The sequence below is a fragment of the Ischnura elegans genome, chromosome 11 (assembly GCF_921293095.1).
Source record: "Ischnura elegans chromosome 11, ioIscEleg1.1, whole genome shotgun sequence".
NCBI classification, from domain to species: Eukaryota; Metazoa; Arthropoda; class Insecta; order Odonata; family Coenagrionidae; genus Ischnura; species Ischnura elegans.
Genome location: NC_060256.1, coordinates 47,608,035 through 47,628,473, shown reverse-complemented (window position 1 = coordinate 47,628,473; position 20,439 = coordinate 47,608,035). Strand labels below are relative to the sequence as shown.

The following is a 20,439-nucleotide window of genomic DNA, read 5'->3' as shown; positions in this document are numbered from 1 at the left end:
TTACGATACTTCACTTTGACGCTGTTGAAAGATATTCCCAATTTCAGTCCGCACGTTTTGCTAATTTTACGAGGACAATTCGGCAAGAACATTTCCGATATTCGGCGAGAACAAGCATTTTTTCAAAGTTTATTAAATTTGGGACAATTTTTCCGTAGAATTACTAGCAAGCCGAAACATGCCCTTACGAACTCGCTTCGCTCGCCCTCCCTCAGCTTAAGTTACATCCACGGCGATAAACACACTGCAGAAAGAAAAAACAATACAGTCAGAAACACGCGCAGCTGGATCAGGAAGAAATGACACCCATTGCAGCGATTATGACTCACGACAGACCTCCCCATACATACCGGAAGATAAACTCTACTGAGCCGACAGGAAATTCTGACTCACCGTGTTTATCGCATAGACATCTAACTACGAGAGTGAACATCGCAGCGGTCTGATGACAATTAGTCAGAGCAATTTCATTTTCGACTAAAACGACAAAATTTGAAGACAAAACCGTTAAAGAACATATATGCATAAACGAATTCCTGGATCTTAACATACATCAAAGCGGAGTGAAATTAGGACAAGTGATCTCGATGAAGAGTACTTACTGCTTCAACACCGTTACTTTCAAGTTCAAAATTTTAACGAATACTACCCGAGGGAGACGCGAGGTGTAATGGCTTGTTCAAATGCGCACTTGTTTTATCACAGGTTTTTGCTTTTCATTTTAAATTATCTATCTGGAACAACTATTGTCCAACACGTGGAAATTGACTTACTAAACTCTCCATAACTACACTATTCTGTCTCCATGGTTACAAGAATATTTTCATAACGGTGATATTGTGCGTGTATGATTTTCGACAGTAAAATAAATGTAAGTACAATGGGCTCAACTAAGTTATTCAATGAATGGAGAACACCACTTAACGCACTCTGCTAAATATTTGTACAAACGTAATTCGCTAAATAAGGATTTTTTTTCTATGAAAGGGGCAGCAGATATATGAGAACAGTAAAAAATTGCATAAAAGAAAAAAGGTGAGAGTATTAAAAATTTGTCTCCTATAAATTAAACCTTTCCACCTTTCCTCCTGAAAATATATCAGACAGTACAGGCAGAGAACCTTCTGATGAAGCACATATGGCTCAGAATGACTCCAAATGTAAAGAAAATAATGACCTGCTTCCACGAATTTCTTTTTTACACTCAATGAAAACATATCATTTCATCATAACCAAATAGCTTACTTTGCAGCAGGCAATGATATTTCAGATTGGACATAAAAATATGATTTTCAAGGCTACCGCTGCATATAGCGGAGGATTTCGATTGCATTTTCTTGCGTGAGTCCTCGGAGACGCCATTCAAGTCATCGCAGCCAGCTCCCTATTCGCGACGAGTCATCAAAACATAGGCAGGCTAGAGAGAATCCAAGGACCTGAGTCGGCGAAACTCACAAAACACACGAACATCGCGTTAAACAGCGGCATAACACGATGCAAAGAAAACAAAACAGTGCGAACGCTCAACTGCTGCTTATACTCGTTGATACTGCAGACTCAAAGGTTACGCAGACCATTAGGAAGGTCATACATGGTCTCAGCACAAAATAAAGAATAGAATTAGCGATTGCCCATCATGCATGCATATACTGAGACCAAGGTTCTGTTCTCACAACGAAGACGGAGTATTTGAGTACAAATTATCTGAAATCATTTGGTTCAATCATGCAAACAAAACAAGGTCAACATGAATAGGCTCTAGTCGGAAAATCTCCCACACTTAGCTCAAAAATAAACGAACATCACGTTAAATCGCGGCATAACACGATGCAAAGAAAAAGTAATTATAACCTTGGCTATCTTTTCACTATGAGAATTTGTGTTGCCTTTCCAGCTAGCCTCAGAGAAGGACATAAAACAATATTAGTAGCCGTGAATTTCTAAACAGCACAAGTTTGTTAAGCAAAGTTAAAAAAATAGCTTTTTCTGCACATATTCAAAACTACAACACCCATCATTATTAAAACGTTTACTCATACTAAAAAATGCGAGCAATGTAACTAATAATCTTTCGCAGAAAAAAACGAAACCAGAGCAACATTTACCATAATTACTCGTATATACAAAAAAGATATGCACACCGTATTCCTACCTAGTGGACTTGGCTCGTTTGGGAAATCATGTCTTCAATTGGTTACCCAGACTTTCTATCAAGAAGGAAACTGAAAAAAAGAATAATAAGTAACAGTAATTACTAATTGTAACAAATTAAGTACCTCATCCTTTCGATGTGGTGGTACGATCAGGCGTTAAATGAAATTTTAGGACGTATTTCTTTACTTCTTGACTCAGAAGAGTGCGGACAAGTTTGAATTTAAGGCAATGACGCCATTTCTAGGTCAAATTCTGGCCGAAATGGGTAAACTTTGCGATGACAAAAAGATACTTAGTTGGAGGAAACGTTTTTTGTGTTCTCATGCCTGAGATAGAAATAGAAGCAATCAGTAGATCAGATAGATGAAGGAGAGGGTGTGGATAGACCGCGGGCACTCATACTCATACATAGATTTATTATTCATAGATATTTAGATATTCGAATCGATGCAATCTGAAATAAAAATATCTGGTTAAAGAGAGTCGCCCAATTCCTTTAAGCGTGATTTTCCGCCGCATTACGCAAGAAACGCCTCTTCATAAACATATTTTTTTTAATGTAACCTCTTTGAAGTGAACGTAGAAAACTTTTAAAAAAGATGGTGCCGTAATCGCCTATAGTGCTTTCGTAGGAATTTTCGAATTTGTGGTTCCGTCGGAGCCAATGTCTTGATAGGATTAGAAGGGCTGGAAAAAGTACTTAGAAAATAAATTTTTACAAAATAAATCAATATTATTGAATCTCCCAAGAAGGTTAATCGATTTCTCATGTTTTCAGCTAGTAAAATATTTGCCGTTTTAATGCAATGGGATTAGCGATTCGACTCTCTGCCCAACCAGAGTAAACTTGACCTACTTAGGGCATACAAACAAACGCCAAGGTCATCCCTAAATTAGCAGGCACTTCAAATAGAGCATGCGCCGAGACCAAACAAATGCTAAGCGGCGGAATACGCCTTTTTTATACCCATTCAGTCCACGGTTCAAGAGAAATCATCCTCACCGGAGAAATTGGTTTCCGCCTAGATAGTAAAAAATAAATTTTCTAAAATAGATATGACATCCCTGTTTCCAACGATTCATTTCACTCTCCATTCCGAACAGATATAAACCCCAGAGGTTGGTGCGATATACTGACGAAACTAAAACTGCTTAACACTTTGACTGCCGGCAGCTAATTATAAGGCCCTACTGAAAAATCCAGCCATTTTTACTAAATTCGAACATTTTTTTTAAAACATAAAATCAAAAATTATTTTTTTGGATGTGAATTTCGATAAAAATGGAGTTTGCCCTTCTTTATGAATGAGTTGAATAACATGTATTGCTAATTTTTAAATATATATTTTAACAATGAAAACCTACTGTTTTTGAAAAATAAAATAGTTGCAACAAATTCTGTACCGCCATTAAATGCATTATAATTTTTTATTACGCTCAATTTCAACTATTTAAACCATGGAAATCATAAAAAAGCATTGTTCCAAGCAAAGCATTCAAAATCCTGGATGACAAAAAGGGTCACTGCACCCTCAACGAACGGTTCTTTCCTCCAAAGAACTTTCACACAAAGTAGGCTAAGATAAGGGTGCCGGTGCCTAAATAGGACTTTTCGTGCTCAAAACATGAAGTGAACTCTTTTTCCATCGAGCAGTTGATTTTTGAAATAACAGAACCACTAAGCAGTGAACTGGAAAAGTACCACGGGCGAAATATTACGGCTTCACGCAAACAAAGTCAATATAATAGAAATAGACGTAATATTACGTCCATGGCATTCTTCAGAAAGATTAACAGGACGTAATATTACGTCCATGGCACGCAAAGTGTTAATCCCGCTTACATTCTTTCATAAAAATGTTTTAAAACACGCTCCTTCTAAAAACCGCATAAAATGCACTAGAAAGTAAAAAATGACCTTTTCATTGCTCGAAGAATAAAGCGTGAATACTGAGTAAGTTTATTAAAAATGAGTGTGGAAGAGAGTGATAGGTGAGTAAGGATTGCCATAACAATATTGATATCTAAACCTAATCATCACCCAAGCTTTTATCTTCAATTAATGAAAAAATTTTATATTTTACTTTTGAGATATTTAATTCTATGTTCAGAAAAAGCGTATTTTTTATGTTTTTAATATTATTTTTATTTTCTACGTTTTATTGGTCACTCATGTAATCGATTAAACCAGAGCTTTCAAAGAAATTTTTGCCAAAAACATTTTAGCTAACGTCGAGGAAATTGAAAAATATCTTTCCATAAGGATAATTAGTTTATTTATTAGAGGACGATGAAACAACATTTCAAATATCTGATTGTTGAAAATAGTTTTGTTGGAAGAATAAGCAAATGTGAGAAATTTCGATCCCATTCGTCAATGGGAAAAGGGATAAAAATCAATTGCAAGATTCTATCGATAAAATACAGGCGTAGCAAGTTAATAAAAATCGTGTATGATATTAGGGAGACAGAGGAGTTTGAGATACTCATTCGCCCAGGCGAGGACAACAAATGCGATCCAGTAAAATACACAGCAGAGAATCCATCTCTATCACGTACCTTTTATCTCTGTACCCCTTGGAATACCTCATTTGTACATTTTTAGCGAAAAAGTGCCTATTTTTCACGTAAGTTCTTCCACTGCTTCCTAGTCCCGCGATTTTGGTATAATTTACACCTTATAATTTCGTTGTAGGAAAGGTGGAAATTTCCTTGAAAATTTTCAGATAATATGGTTTATGTCACGAAAAATAAACATTTTACTGTAAGAAATCCAAGCCTTTTCTAACACCAAAACGAATGGCTGCTCTGTAAACTGAATGGGAGGCAGTATTGTGGTCGTGGTAATCATTATAAAGTCAGATAAATTCGGATGGGTATCCGTAATTTACCTTAACCTAGCCACTACCTAACAACTGCTGGGTATGGTATGATATTAGGCGGAGGCTAACGATACTGAGATCTTATGTGCAATGAGGGATGGGTATGAAAGGATAGTGGAGAGAAACCCGGCTATAGCCTGGTCTCAACGAAAGGCACCAATTACCCCTATGAAAAAATTGTATAAACCTGTTTCAAAATTTTATACAATTTATACAATTACCATGGCAATTGTATAAATTGTATAAAATTTTGAAACAGGTTTATACAATTTTTTCATAAGGGTAACCATCGGCTTAACGTCCGACGGATGAAAAGTTGCACTTGAAGGGCCCTCCACAAAGCAATCAAGCAGGGCTCGGGAAGTCTCCGAAGAAGACCCACCACTGCCGCCGCGGCGCGCCAGGGTTTGAACCTGGACGCAGACGGTGGGAAGCCAGCATTCACACCGCCAAATCAACCCAGAACCTTATTACGACGTTATAAATGATTGAAAGCCATAAGCTGTGTCCCAAATCGCCGGTTAGGTGCCTAAATCCCAGGATTTGGGCTGGATGCCATCTTGGAAGGGTTATGGGAATACATTTGGCAGCATAAGGAAGCGAATTAGGTACCTTTCTTGGCCGTCAGATTTGAACATCGACGAGTGTATCCTTTTTCCATGATTCAAAGCGTAGGAAGTGTGTTTGAATCGTGGGAAACACCATCAAATACAGAAAAGGAATACACGCTTAACTTTTCCACCAAAATGAGCTACTATCTACAAACGATACGTGAAAAGCTAAATATTGAATTATAGCTACGACTGAAAAAATCAACTGAAACTCAAAATTACTTCGGTCAACACATCTGGCACAATAACGTCAACAATGTGGAATGTGAAAGGTTTCGTACATTATTTGATCAATTCATTCCAAATTTGCCTTGCTTTTCATTGGTTTCGTGCCCAGCAGATGGTAACACCGTTAGGATCTCCAAATTCATGCTCCCGTTTGAGTTGGCTACCCAAAATGTAGCCGACTGAAGTCATGATCCCTAATACCTAAAGAGTTGGGATATACTCTTAAATATTCATTCAGTCCCTACATTTTCCTTCAGAACAGGCTTTGAGAATTCCACTTCTGCGAGGCAACCCGACAGCGAAGAAGCGACGACGCTCCAGAACCATCATCACTTTTTCCCCACCCTGCCCTACAATCGAGAGCCTTCGTCTTAAGATGTCGCTCGAAGGTCTTTCTCTTGCTCAAGAAAAGTGGTCTCACGCGGCACTCAACAAAACGAGAGGGAGGATGAGGGACGCCAAAAGAGGAGGTGCCCCTGTTAAGGTTCCGGCCGTCTGTCGCCACGAAGACGTCACGAGCCAGTGACGCAACAATGTATACGCTCTAAGCGCTCCGTTCTTCAAAACTACGGGAACTAATAAGTTTTTCAATCAAATTAGTCTTTCCTGATTACTTTGGACCCACAAATACAAATTACTTCGAGAAGAATCTGCAATATTTCAGGAGGTGGAAGGGGAGGCAATTTCAAGCATTATTGTCACTAAGCAAAAGGTGGCAACTCCTTAGTTACTGATCTGTGGCAACGCGAACATTATTTTGGGCGCACTTTGCACATAAATAAATACAACCATAAATAATTATGGTTGCAGAAAAATGTGCGATCATAATTATCTGAAAAAATTAATCTCAAAATGGGTGAGATTGCGAAATCGTATTGTTGAAACACACTCAAAGTTCTCGGTTAATTAAGCTAAGAGATTACATAAAGGCTTAAGACAATCATAATCACACATTTTCATCCAATCTTAATTAATAAATGTCCTTAAAAATCCATATTATTAAATAAAATATGGAAGAGGCTGGATATATACGAAAACCGTATCATGGTAACTGCATAGTGCATCCAAAACAATGTTTACGTCGCCATAGTTCAGTAACTAAGGAACTGCGATCCCATATTTATGGACAAAATATGCTTACAATTGTGTTCCAAGAAAAAAGGATCCGTAGCAGATAATTCACTAGCGTCTGAAGCCCATTAATAGAATCAATCATTAAAATTTAACTTACTTCCATATGTATTGGCTATTAATGCACTTCTTCCTTCGATATGTCAATATGTAATGAACAATGACAACAGCGGAGAAATCAAGGGAAGAGGCCTTCGAAATGTGGCACTACAGAAGAATGATGAGGATCAAATGGATCGACCGAGTTGGTAATGACGAAGTCTTAAGAATAATAGGATAAAAGAGAAGCCAATGAGGAAATTTTAAGTTAGAGAGAAAAAGAGCCACATGAAAACATTGATAAGAAGACGGAACAATCTTACATGCTATATCTTGAGACTTGATGGCCTGATGAAGACAATTATTGAGGGACGAGTCAATGGCAAGAACGGAAAAGGAAGACCTCAAACAAAATAAATGGAAAAGGTAATGAAAGATGTGAAAGAGAAGAAATACGTAGGTGTGAAAGCGTTAGCTGACAGGAGAATTGAGTGGAGAGCTGCGTAACAAATCTTAGGATTGCTGACCAGTGATGATGATTTCCTTCATCTTTTGACTAACTAATTCCCGACGCAACGACTACCTACCATCTAAACAACCGCGGAAGTATTTTCAACGCGACGTACGCGTCATAAGACGAAGATTCCGAATAGCCTTGCCCACTGATCGCACGGAGGCAGCTAAACCTTTCATTTTTCTTTGGCCATTCCTTCATCACCGTCGAATAACACAAACGTCATTCACGAACGTCGTGGACTATGAAATAACTTGCAAACATCCAAGATAAGTGCCATAAAAATTTCCGTTAACAATTCTGATCACGCACTAAAGCAATGGTGCAGACAGTGATGTAAAGGGAGGGAGTTAAATCTGACGGAGACGAAGCTATTAGTGCCTTTCGCTGGTAGCTTGTGACTTGGCATTCCGCGGCGAAATCCAGCGTATCTCGAAACTGTCCAAGCTGGATGACGATGATGAAGCAGGAAATGCACGAACGCTCCAAGGTCAGCCACTCGAATCGGCTTTTACATCGATCCACCCAGATGTGCACTCTATCTGCTCTTGAGTCGTTCGTTCGACACCTTCGATGAAAAAACCTCGTGTGCCAGGCTGAGGTCTCTATATTGCATTAGGCGAACGAGTAGAAAAACTTGAGAGGCGTTGCTACACAGCTCTGCTTGTTATATTGTGGCCAAGAGTGATAAGTTCCTTACCAGCTGGAAATACAGCAAGAATCGCAGCTGTTCGACGGATCACGTAACAACTTTTTTCAGCCGTCTTTTCCCCGCGTAAAAAATTGCTCCCAGCCAAATCCCTTGCTAGAACCCGAGTCATAAGATCAATTTTTCCATACCTTTCGGGGGTTAGCTTCAGCGATTGCTTCAAGGATGGCGGAAGGTCGCAGCGATTCAATGACGAGAGGTTAACAACTATAATGCTATTTTTATAGGCTACAAGTGTGTGCATTAAAATTGATACATCATTCATCATCTATAACTCCAGCGACCATTCTAATGATGACTGAAGGTATATTTGGTCAATGAATACCTACGTAGCGACAAGAGTTTACTATAATGATAATTTTATAGGCTACATGAGTGTGTATTAACATTGATGCACGATATATCATCTATAGCTCCAGGGATCACACCAATGATAGCGGATGATAATGATTACCCACCAACTGATACGAGTTCACAACTCTAATGCTATTTTTATGGGCTACATGAGTGTACATTAACATTAATGCACCAGATATCATCTATGTATGTGTAAAATGATCTTGGTACCGATAAATGACTTCAATATAAAAAGTAATGAATCTGGTGAGATTGAAAGCGCTTCTTGAAGCTTCACGGATATTTTCCGTAAAGAGCTAATGAGTTGAAGAATGAGATGAGAGGCTGACCTAAAATCGTTGAGCGCAAGGTCACTCGTAGCCAAGGTCAACTAACGACATCCAATTTCGGCTAGCTGATCCGTCAACCATTACCACAGCGAGTGGCATATTAAGCGTTCGAAGTCGAGAAGTGAAATCACAGAAGGCCGCCAACACAAAACGCAGAGAAAACCTGAAAGGTTGCTTTTTAAACCAGTTATAACCAATATAAACCTACATTTATCAGTGAACTTATGATAAAATAGTAAAATTACTTCCTCGTTTTCGTGCAATAAAATGTTTACAACAAACTTTTATACTAATCCATTTTCGCCCACCGTAGCCACTATGGCTACATCCAACCAATCTGAGCAAATGAGGCTCCTGAAAACAAACTCGCTCTCCTTTTTGTAGTCGAATTGTCAAAAATATGTTGTTGAAGCTTGCAATAACTTCATCCACTTATTACTGTATGTTTAAAGACCGTCAACATAAAATCACTTATGAAAAGATACGGGTGCGAAACGTAGAGCCAAATATGAACGCCTACTGTCTGTAAAATACATGAAAGAAACACAAAAATAAACAGGAAATGGCATTGAGTAGACTATTTACAAATTTATTTCATCCAAAAATATGCTTGACTTTAACATTCGCCCTTTCTATAAAGGTCACTCTTAGAAATTGAATAAAATTAGATTCTGACCTGAATACCACCCGCTGTAACAATATGGCTACGGGTCATTCTGAAGAGACAATTTGCAGTATAACTAAATTATTTCACTGGAATACAAAAGACAACATAGGAGCAAAGTACCTAAATACCTTCACATTCGTAAGGAGAAAGTTTTTTTGGCGGAAACGGGTGTTAACCACTTTAAAAAATATACTAAAATCCACAGTCCTATGGGAATCTATTCAACGAAAAACAAGAAATACGAATCACTAATGGATACAACATAGCTTGTATTAATGGCATATTAATTTCCTTTCAATTGTGTTCAAAATATATTCATTACAGCAAAGTAATTAAACAACGCCCACAGTAAAAACTGAATTATTTGGAATTAATAACATGCCAAATGAAAAAAAAATCGAATAATTTTACATAAATCATTTGCCAAAAAAAGATGAGGGAATGACTACATTTCTGTCTTTTATACTATTCTGATTTTATACTATTGCCTTAATATGTCATCCCTGTGAAAATACTGTAGCTTCAAATACACAAATGCTGAATAAAATAAATGGACAGATACACATTTAAATTGATACACATGCTCACGTTTATTTCCGTCGACTTTAATTCTTACACTAGAGCAGATTAATGACGGTGATGAACAAGGTTAGGAACCATCAACAGAAGAAAAAAATTTACTTTTCTTTCCGAGAGTTAGATAGCTTGGATTATTTCCTTTCATACCTTCACAAATGTGACCATCAGACAGCCTGATTTCCGGCAGGGAGCTTCGCACACTCGGCTGGTTGAATCTAAAAGCTCTGAACTTCAAAGGTCAACCCACCGAGAGAATTTATACGCGAAGGTCAGCGAACCGGGAGGTGCCCATGGAGGATAGCATGCATTCCGTTCATCACGGAGGCACGATCTAAGCGGCGATTCCACACGTCCAAAAGGCCTCGCCCAACCGAACCACCTAAACATTTAATAAGTTGAAGATACCAAGAGCTTAAAAAGTCACACATCCCAGCACTACATTTATCCATTAATTACAGGGTGGTTTTACCATTTACCAAATTTTACATTTTACATTTACAATTTACCAAATTTACCATTGTTTAGATGGAAGTGAATGATTGCCTAAAATATGCATTCTAACACCGTAACCCTTGCCTATACGATAGGATTTACAATAGAAAAAGGTAATATGGTTCAGTGATTATGTAAAACACAGCAAATGGATCTCATTAATTTCATCATTAAAACATCTATTGAACGTTTTCCTCACTTCAGTGCTTTTATTTTCATTTGTATGTTGATTCCTCTTTTTGTAGAAAGCCTTCTTCGCCTGCGCTATTCTAGTGACTATTTTTTTTTTTTGCTTCGCCCATCGTAGGTAATTTTGTTTCCTAGGTGACAAAACTCTTTGAATTCTTCATTTTCGGTCGATATCTGGCCATTGTCTCCTCCATTTTAGTCAGAGTTTTCTTCAAATCATTCTCTGTGAAATTTACCATTATTTATATTTCCAACATGGAAGTGAATGATTGCCTAAAATATGCATTTTAACACCGTATCACTTGCCTATAGGATAGGACGTAAAATAGAAAAAGGTAATATGGTTCAATGATCATGTTAAAAACAGTGAAGGGATTTCATTAATTCCATCATTAGAACATCTATTGTTTAAATAAAAAGAGATAAGAACTTAACTTAAGGAACGCTGTTATTTTTCCACGATAAGATATATTCTTCCGGTAAATCGGGCAGCTGCAACTGCAAACGACTGTTAACTAGGTGCGACAGGTTGCATCATTTCCGCTACATGGCCTCCGGGATTCGTTCAAGTAAATTTCCATCAAATAGTAACATAGACATAAACGTACATAAATTAAGATCATCATGATACCGAAACGAAGAGCTATGCATCTTTAGATAGTAAGCTGTGAGATAAAAACTATTTAGGTGCACTTGTGGCGATCTCCGAGTTTAGAGGTAAACTTGGTAGACAGGGATAATAAGCTTCCGAAACACGTGCGGGACATTAGCAACAGAGAAAGGTTTAAATTCGAAAAAAAGGCAACGTCTATGGATGCGGTTGTGAAGATGGCACAGGCATTAAAATCACCGCATGTCGAAGAAATCCACAAGCGACAGCGGATCCAATTTCCATAGTTCACCGTATTTTCACGAAATTCACTCACGCCAAAACCCTTCAACAGCTAAAAAAAAAAAAGAATAGGCATGATCTCTGAATTTTGCTCGGGTTTTCGTCCGCGTCAATTGGCTTGTGGACAATATCTCGACCGCAGTTAAGGCGAGGAAAAGATATTTATTCTTCCGAAAAATGAATTCGCCGGGATATGCAGTTTATAACTAAGCTTGAATCCTATCATTACTTGGCACGTTCTATGGCAATCTTTACTTTTCGGTTACCTACCAAAGATCATCATAATTTATTAATCTCTTCCTTCTTGATACAATCTTCCTAAACGGAGGCATAGGAAAATGAGACGGAAATATTTACTCTTTGAGAAGTCATATAGCTGAATCCTTATTTGTCATCAATTACAGTATTTCTTCTATGATCCGGTACTATAGGGGAGGTAGTGCTTACCGAGAGCGGAGACATGCACTAAAAGTTGTCCCGTGGTAGAAAGAGAGGGGAAAAGTAGTTATCGTAGTTTTACTTTAGGCTAACACATCAATTGCATATATACTAATGTAGTGTATAATTAAATGTATTGCATACATTTATATATAACCGGACACCATTTTCTTCCATTAAAAACTTCAAAATTCAATTTTTTGTCTTACAAACGTTAGTCACCTTCGAAGTACCCTCCAATTACACTGACACATTGATTTAAACGTTTTTTTTTCACTACGCGAAATACCTTTGGTACTCGTCGTTTCCGACGCCCATTCATCCCCGTAATGTGACCAACACGTTTCCCTATCATCAACATTTTCATCCGATTGAACAATAGGAAATCACATGGTGCGAGATCTGGTAAGTAGGGTGGGTGAGGAAGCAGTCTCATGCAATTTTTTACCAAAAAAAACAAGTCGCGGTAAGCAGCAACACGTGCCGCTTTTGATCAGGAGTCAAGAAGCGGTAGATGAGTTTCGCCGCGATTCGTCTCAATAGGATGGTTTCCTACTTTTTTTAAATGCCTAAATCGAAAGATTATTACTCGTGGAGTATGTATTTCACGCTTTTAGATTTTTAAATGACGATATCTATTTTCCATGATTAAATGAAAATTGAAAAATTTCAAGCGCGCGAAAACGCTACGGCTGAGTTGAATGCTGGGAAAAGCCCGTGTGACGTCATTCTGGTTCCAGCTTCCGCCGTGTGAGGCCACCTTAGTACGAGGCTATGAGCGCCGATACGATGCAGGCTGCTAGCAGGTAGAAGAGTACCCTGCTAGCACGTAGCGTTTGGTTTAAATAAGGATAATTAATACCTTATCAAACGAAGGAAACTTTCCGACCATAGGCAATTTTAATAGGTAATTATTAAGAAATGTTTCCCCGACCTATGTGCCACATGCACGCATTGGTAATCTCAGACGATGTAGAACTACTGTCAACTCGTATAGCATCTAGGTCTCCATGACGTCACGCGGAGTGGCATCGCATATGCGCCAATCTGTCCTTTTTTAAATGAGGTTAAAATTGACGATTAACATTCGTCTAAACTGGGATTTCTAAAACAAAATAATCTGTATACTATGAATACACTAATGTTGGGTAACGAATCGCAATCAATCAATGCTTTTCGTTTTCTTTGATGAAGGAAACTACCCTATTGCTTATCTTCAGCTAAAATTCCCGGCAATGAACTACACGAATGACCAAATTGTTCAGCGATTTCGTCAATACGCGGCATTTCTCTGTTCCGATATCCGCCGGATTCCCAAAAGCCCACTGTACTAATCATAATGTAATTAATCCTTTCCGTCATGATATAATCTCCCACATTCCCCACATCATTTTTCCAGGGAATTTCATTATCTGCAAACACCTGCAGACCAGAGCGAAACAAAAAGGCTAAAATACGCTCCGGGTTTCCCATTGCGTGCGTATCAAAATCACAGAGAAAAAGCGAACGCACCGGAAGGAAAGGGCATTGAATCCAATGCACAAGAAACGAGTCCACACGCCATTACACATGCATGAGGCACAATGTCTCATCCCTCAACCAGGGTCAATGAACTCAAAAAAAAAACTTCGAGGTTGATGAATATTTGTGATAACTGACACGTTGGCACCACTTGAAAATAAGATTGTAGAAAAGTAAATTTTGCTTGAATATAAATTTAGAAATATAGCACTAAAAGCTCTGCAATATATCCAAAAAAATAGCAAAATATTGTTTATTTACGTATTTGACAACATTAAATCAAACAGAACAAAATTACACGCTGCTGTTCCTTTCAATTTGTGAAATCATTTTGTCCAGTAATATTGGTTCGTTCCCTTAAAAAAAGATATCCGTCATACACGTTGACAAAAGAAGAAATAATTAGAGCATCTTGATATTAGAGTTTAAAGAAAAGGCTAGTGAAGAATCTAGTCTGGAGAGCAGCGCTTTACGGTGCGGAAAAATAGACACGGGGGGGGGGGGGGGGAAGACAACATATGGATAGAGGGAGTACTTAGCGGAGATGGGATGTTGAAAACAGTGTTAGAGGGTGGAATGCTGAGTACACGAGGGAGAGGAAGGAAGATAATAGGATTTTTGGATAGAATGAAATGGAGAATGTCATAAGAATTGAAGAGGGAGGTCCATGAAGGGAGGGGAGATCGACAGAATACTTCTTAAACACTCCATGGAAATTATCTTAATTGGTAGAATACTTTAATAAAACTTTTGCTTATTGTAAGAATAAGAAAAAAATACAAGTTTTAAGTATAGAAAAAATTAGTGATAAGCACCTACCCTTATCGGAAGAATATCTTAAAAATTAAATGTTACTCTGTAACGAAAATATGGTCTACAACAATAATACTTCAAGTGGAATCAGATTAGTTGCCAAGTCATCTAACTCTCCGATTATAAACAAATAAAATGCGGTTGGGATGCAAATATTATTTCCCAATTCATTCCAATTCCTACTCAGGCGATCAGAGCAGAATAATGAACATTATACGTCCAATGGTGAGATGTTTTCTTGCGGGATTACGTCAACAGCATTCAAATAATAATAATCAACTCATATTCATGACTGATACGTATGAGAACACAGAGCATACCTGGTCGTAAATGGAGACAGGATCGTATTGCATTATCGTATCGGAAAGAGAATAAATCTAACTCACCTCCTGAATAAAAAACATCCATTAATGCAATAGTATTATGACTATGTGAAGCAATGAAGGAGAAAGCTAAGTCATAAACACCCAATTAAACGGCAAGTGACACAAATCCTTTAATTGTTGTTTAATACGGCTATCATCAATAAGTGACGCATTTCAATGGAACAGAACTAATTGCCCACTGACGTCATGGTAATCTAACGATTTGATCGTTGGATTATTCTTCCTCATAGGATAATCCTCCAAAATTGTCAGAATAGCAAAGGGTGATGCCTGGTTTCGCTGATGGTAGGACCCGCCCGCCTTTATGACGGTGCGGGATTCCTCGCCCCTTCCCTTCCTTCCCTATTCCCTCCCAGGAGGCGTCGTCAAGCTCCTATCGCGGCGGCGCCTCCTTCCTTTCTCCTTCCTGTCCTCCCCCTTCTGGGTGCAGAGGTGAAAAGCTCGCGCCTACAGACCCTGCCCCCGGGAGTGTATCCTCGCGAGCCCGACCTAGGGTTCCGTTCCATTTGACGTCATGGTACAATTAGCAGTGTCGCAGCGCACTTTCCTTAACTTTTTTAGAAGAATATTACTCTTGTGTTTTTTCTATTACAAGTTATTAATTACATTTTATTACAATTTTTTTGTTTTGGTTACTAATGTATATATATATTGGAAATTTTTGGGGAAAAAAATTGATAAAAATGTTATTTGACTATAACGTCTTTTGTTAACCAGTGTCGGGACGGCGCGCCGCGGCGTTCCGGGGCTTTCCGGCAACAAGACACCACTGCCATTGTCTTCAAAACGTTTTAGGAGGCATCTGACGAAGGAATAGTTTATGGAGCCCATGATGATGTACATATTAAAATTATTTCCCTCCATAAATTAATCTGTAAACTTAACTAATAGCGAGCAAGCAGTTTCTTCAACGTTTTACATTCACAGGGATGTGAAAACTGCTGATCAATGGCAACCAAAATTAATGCCATTGAAGAAATATACATTAACATTGAAAATAGTATAATTACTATTACTTGAAAAATTATTTAATGAAGTATTGGTCACAATCAATAGAATCTATTCAATTATTACACAAATCTTTCAGTGGACCGATAGGGCTCAGAATTGGAAATTTTATAGCAACTTGTCGACGTAACAGAAGTTAATTGAGGTACTTTAGATAACAAGACGGGAATAATAATGGGCTGCACGATAGATCATTAGTGAGTCTAACTCAGACATATTTTACGGATTCTGCAATCTTTAATTGGATACCCTGGTAGTAAATCAGGTTTCCACGGGACGGACAGGAGCCTAGCATAAGTATAATCCCCTTGATAAGTTCAATTAATTCAGGCGAGAGAAAGCGGATATTCGACATATTGAAATAAAAGGTAGTTGCACTTTTCCACAATTATTTAATGCGTACGACGCGTTTCGGCTCAGAAGGATATCATCTGGTGCAAGAACCATCATCTTGTGCAAGGTCTTGTACCAGATGAAGACTCTGTGAGCCGAAACTCGTCGTACGCCTTAAATAACAAAATTACTTGCGCACAATTATTTGATGCGTACGATGCGTTTCGGCACACAGAGCCATTATCTGGTACCAGAACTATCAAGTCGAATCATCTTGTACAAGGTCTTGTACCATATGATGACTCTGTGAGCAGAAGCTCGCCGTACTCCTTTATTAACATAATTACTTAAAACAATTATTTGATGCGTACGACGCGTTTCGGCTCACAGAGCCATCATCTGGTACCAGAAATATCATCAAGTCGAATCATCTTGTACAAGGTCTTGTACCAGATGATGACTCTGTGAGCCGAAACTCGTCGTGCGCCTTAAATAACACAATTACGTACTTAAAACAATTATTTGACGCGTACGACGCGTTTCGGCTCACAGAGACATCTGGTACCAGAACTATCATCAAGTCGAATCATCTTGTACAATGTCTTGTACCATATCATGACCCTGTGAGCCGAAACGCGTCGTACGCATTAAATAATTGAGGAAAAGGGCTACAACGATTTATTTTCAAGGTTCCCTTTATCTCAACCAATCATACTAATGGTGCTTTTTTGTTGTTTACGCAGGTAAAAGCAGGAGGAGAAGGAGTATCGAACAGAGGGCGCACGACCTCTGAGCAGCCATGCCGCCACACGACCTGAGGAATGCGTTCGAGGAAGGCGGGGATGTGAGCGCAAGGCTCGACTTCGACGAGCCGTCGACGGCGGAGGAGTGGGAGCTGGCGCGGGAGATGACGGGGGAGACGCCGGAAGTGCGATCCTCAACCCTCGCAGAACTACGGCAAATGATCGACAGTAAGTCAACCCAGTGGTGCATCCAGGATGGGTCACTAAATATCTGTGTAGAAAAAGAAAGGAGGAAAATCAAACATTCCTTCCTCCCCTTTCTAAATCCTAGCAAGAAAAAGTGATTTTTTTGCTCAAGCCAATAACACTCAAACACTTAGACAACAATTTAAATCCACACTAATTGTCCATGGAAAAAGATTTCTATGAAATCACACAAAAGAAATCCGAATAGCGTAGCGGTTTGCGAAATGGTCGAAAAATTCCGTGGTTCGATTCCCGATGATCCATGACGTACAAAATCAATGTTTCAAATCAAAATAATTTTAAAAGACAAAATCAATTTAAATTTTTTTTAATGATAACTATATTCATATGAAAACACGTAAAACTTTGCACGTAACGATTATGTATTATGCATGTGCGAGTACTCGAAAATTCGAGTCGAGTCGAGTAGTTGGTACTCGACTCGAGCGTTTCTAATTACTCGATACGCGAGTCGAGATCAAAAAGTGCTACTCACGCATCCCTATTATTTATACATCTCACAGCTTATTGGCCAAGATACTCTGGTTACTGCGGCCCCAGTCAATCTTAACTTATTAAGATATATCGTAGTAAAATAACTGGCCAAGGAAAAAAAATATTCCACATCACAGAAATAAGCAAAACATCGCACTGACCGCCAATGCGAAAATCTAAGTATTGAAAAATTACTTGCCTATGGCAAGATGAGACATGATAAAACCATTATATTTTAATTTCCCCTTTCAGCACGGATGGAACTTCCGAACCGCACAGAGGAGTCATTCCTCATCAAGTTCCTCAGAGCAAGGAGTTTCAACGTGGAGAAGGCATACAATTTGGTGAGTAAAAAAAACGTCATACTTTAATCCTCCCTATCAGAAACTCGCCTTTTTTTATTTGTTACAGTAAGAAAAAAATTTAATTTACAATACTTCCCATTACTTTCATTTTTTATTTTTACAATAAGAAAAAGGTTTATTAAAGTATTCTAACAATAAAAATAGGTTTCCATGGAGTATTTAAGAATAATTCTGGCAGTCTACCCTCCCTTCACGGACTTCCCTCATCAATTCACGATAAGGCCCTTTCATTCTAAATAAAAATCTTATTCTCTGCCTTCCTCTCCCTCCTTTACCCCACATTATACCCTCTAACATATTTTTCAACATCCCATCCCCGCTCAGTAATCGTGCCATCCATACCTGCTGCCTGATCTCATCAAGAAGTTACCTCTCGTCACCCACCATGTCCAGAACTTCGTTGTTCCTCCTCTGCGCCCACTTCACCATCTTCATTCTTCTCCATACCCACATCTCGAACGCGTCCAATCTTTTCTCGTCTTCTTTCCTCAGTGTCCACGTTTCCGCACCGTAGAGAGCTACACTCCAAATCAAACTCTTCACTAACCTTTTCTTTAAACTCTTACATAACGATCCTCTCAGAAGCTCCTTCCTGTTCATGAACGCCTCCTTTGCTAGTGCAATTCGCTTCCTGATGTCCTTGCTACTGTGTCCGTTTTCCTCTAATGTACTGCCCAAATAGTTCAATTGCTCTACCTGCTCAAGTTCCCCCCCCCCTACTTTTACCTTGAGTCTCACATTCCTCGCTCGCGATGCTTTAAGAAACCGTAGGTAATCTTTTAACACCTACACAATTCTTTTGATGACGACGTATTGGGTTAATCAAAGTTCACCACCTGAGTTTCGCTCCCTTAAGCCTGAATCACACGATCATTTTTTTTTCTTCGCGAAAGTGATTACTATCGCGATCACTGCGCAAAATGATCGTCGCCGGTAATTGTTTTTCGCGATCGCGATGAGGATTCCCATCGCTATTTTTCATCACTCGTCCGGTCGCTTTTTCCGTCGCTAAAACCGTCACTAAAACCCCATATCAGCCAATCGGAACGCATTCCCCAATGGAGCGATTGCAGCGCAACGTTTGACAATTGTGGGAACGACATGAATAAACAAACACGCTATATAATTTCGTGATGTGGGTCCTATGACAACGAGCTGTGATATTGGAAATGATGCGAAAAGCGACGGCGGGAGTGACCGTGTGATTCAGAAAAATGATCACTAGAGCGATTGCTTTTCGCGACGGGAAAAGTGATCTCGATAGTGATCACTTCCGCGACGAAAAAAATGATCGTGTGATTCAGGCTTTACTTGAGTATACTCTGGTGTAAGTACAGCGGCATTAAATTGAAAGAAAAGCATTAAAAGAAATATGGCATTAGTAATTGAATAATTATCGTGGAAAGACAGGTGGGAGAGAAGAAAGACAGGGAGAATTACGATGAGAAACATTGAGCAGGTGGTGAAGTATGTTAAATATGAAGAATTATGTAGGTTTTAAAAGATTACACAATAGTAGAACACAGAGAATAGCTGCGTCAAACCAATCTTAGATTTGATGACTCTCGGCGAGTATGAAATTAATACTATGCATGCATTCGGTCCACGTTTCCGTACTTCAAAGCGCTACACTCCAAATCACTCTTCACTGGCCTTTTTTTTACGATACGACACTACGATAAGATAAAGTAAGCCCTGGTAATAGAAATATCCCAAACTATTCTATTTATTCCAAGTCATTTAATTTTCTATGAACACACATTGACATTTATCTAAGCTACGTTGATTTTACATGAAGTGCTTACTGTTTACTGAAGGAAATGAAAAAGTCAATGCTAGACCGAATTCTTCATCTATGTGCATCTATTCCACTTGCATCAATCTCTTTCTTAATAGACTAGAAATTAAGATGACATAAAAGTTTCCCTGACAAAATCAGAATTCACGATTTATTTTTGGAAAATATATTTTTCTATTTTCTACTTGTTATTGGTGTATCATGTAATCTAAGGTAGTGGCGTAACTATGGGGGGAAGAGGGGATAGATCCCCCCCACCAAAGCCTCAGACAAATAAAAATTATTTAAAAATATAGTCTAGTTTTGTTATATAATAACTGCATCTGATAAAGTTAAATATTAAGCGCCAAAATGATGTAAAATTTATTTCCAGGCATGTCGTTTTTAAAAATTTTTCTTGGCACCCCTGTTGCCTTGGATCGCCACCCCTGTTGCCTTGGATCGCCACCCCATGTCATCCCATCCGCCCCCTCCCCCCCCCCCCCCCCCCCAAAGCATACGCCTATTTACGCAACTCATC

The 20,439-nt window shown here is 38.7% G+C and overlaps 1 protein-coding gene across 1 annotated transcript in view; it reads left to right on the top strand.

Moving 5' to 3' along the window:
* Positions 1-20,439, top strand: part of LOC124168018 (alpha-tocopherol transfer protein) — a 90,739-nt gene that overhangs the window by 49,701 nt on the left and 20,599 nt on the right. Inside the window, exons 3-4 of the mRNA XM_046546099.1 lie at positions 17,016-17,243; positions 18,009-18,100. Coding sequence (XP_046402055.1) covers positions 17,072-17,243; positions 18,009-18,100 — 264 coding nt within the window. The 5' untranslated portion in view covers positions 17,016-17,071. The remainder of the gene's footprint in view (positions 1-17,015; positions 17,244-18,008; positions 18,101-20,439) is intronic.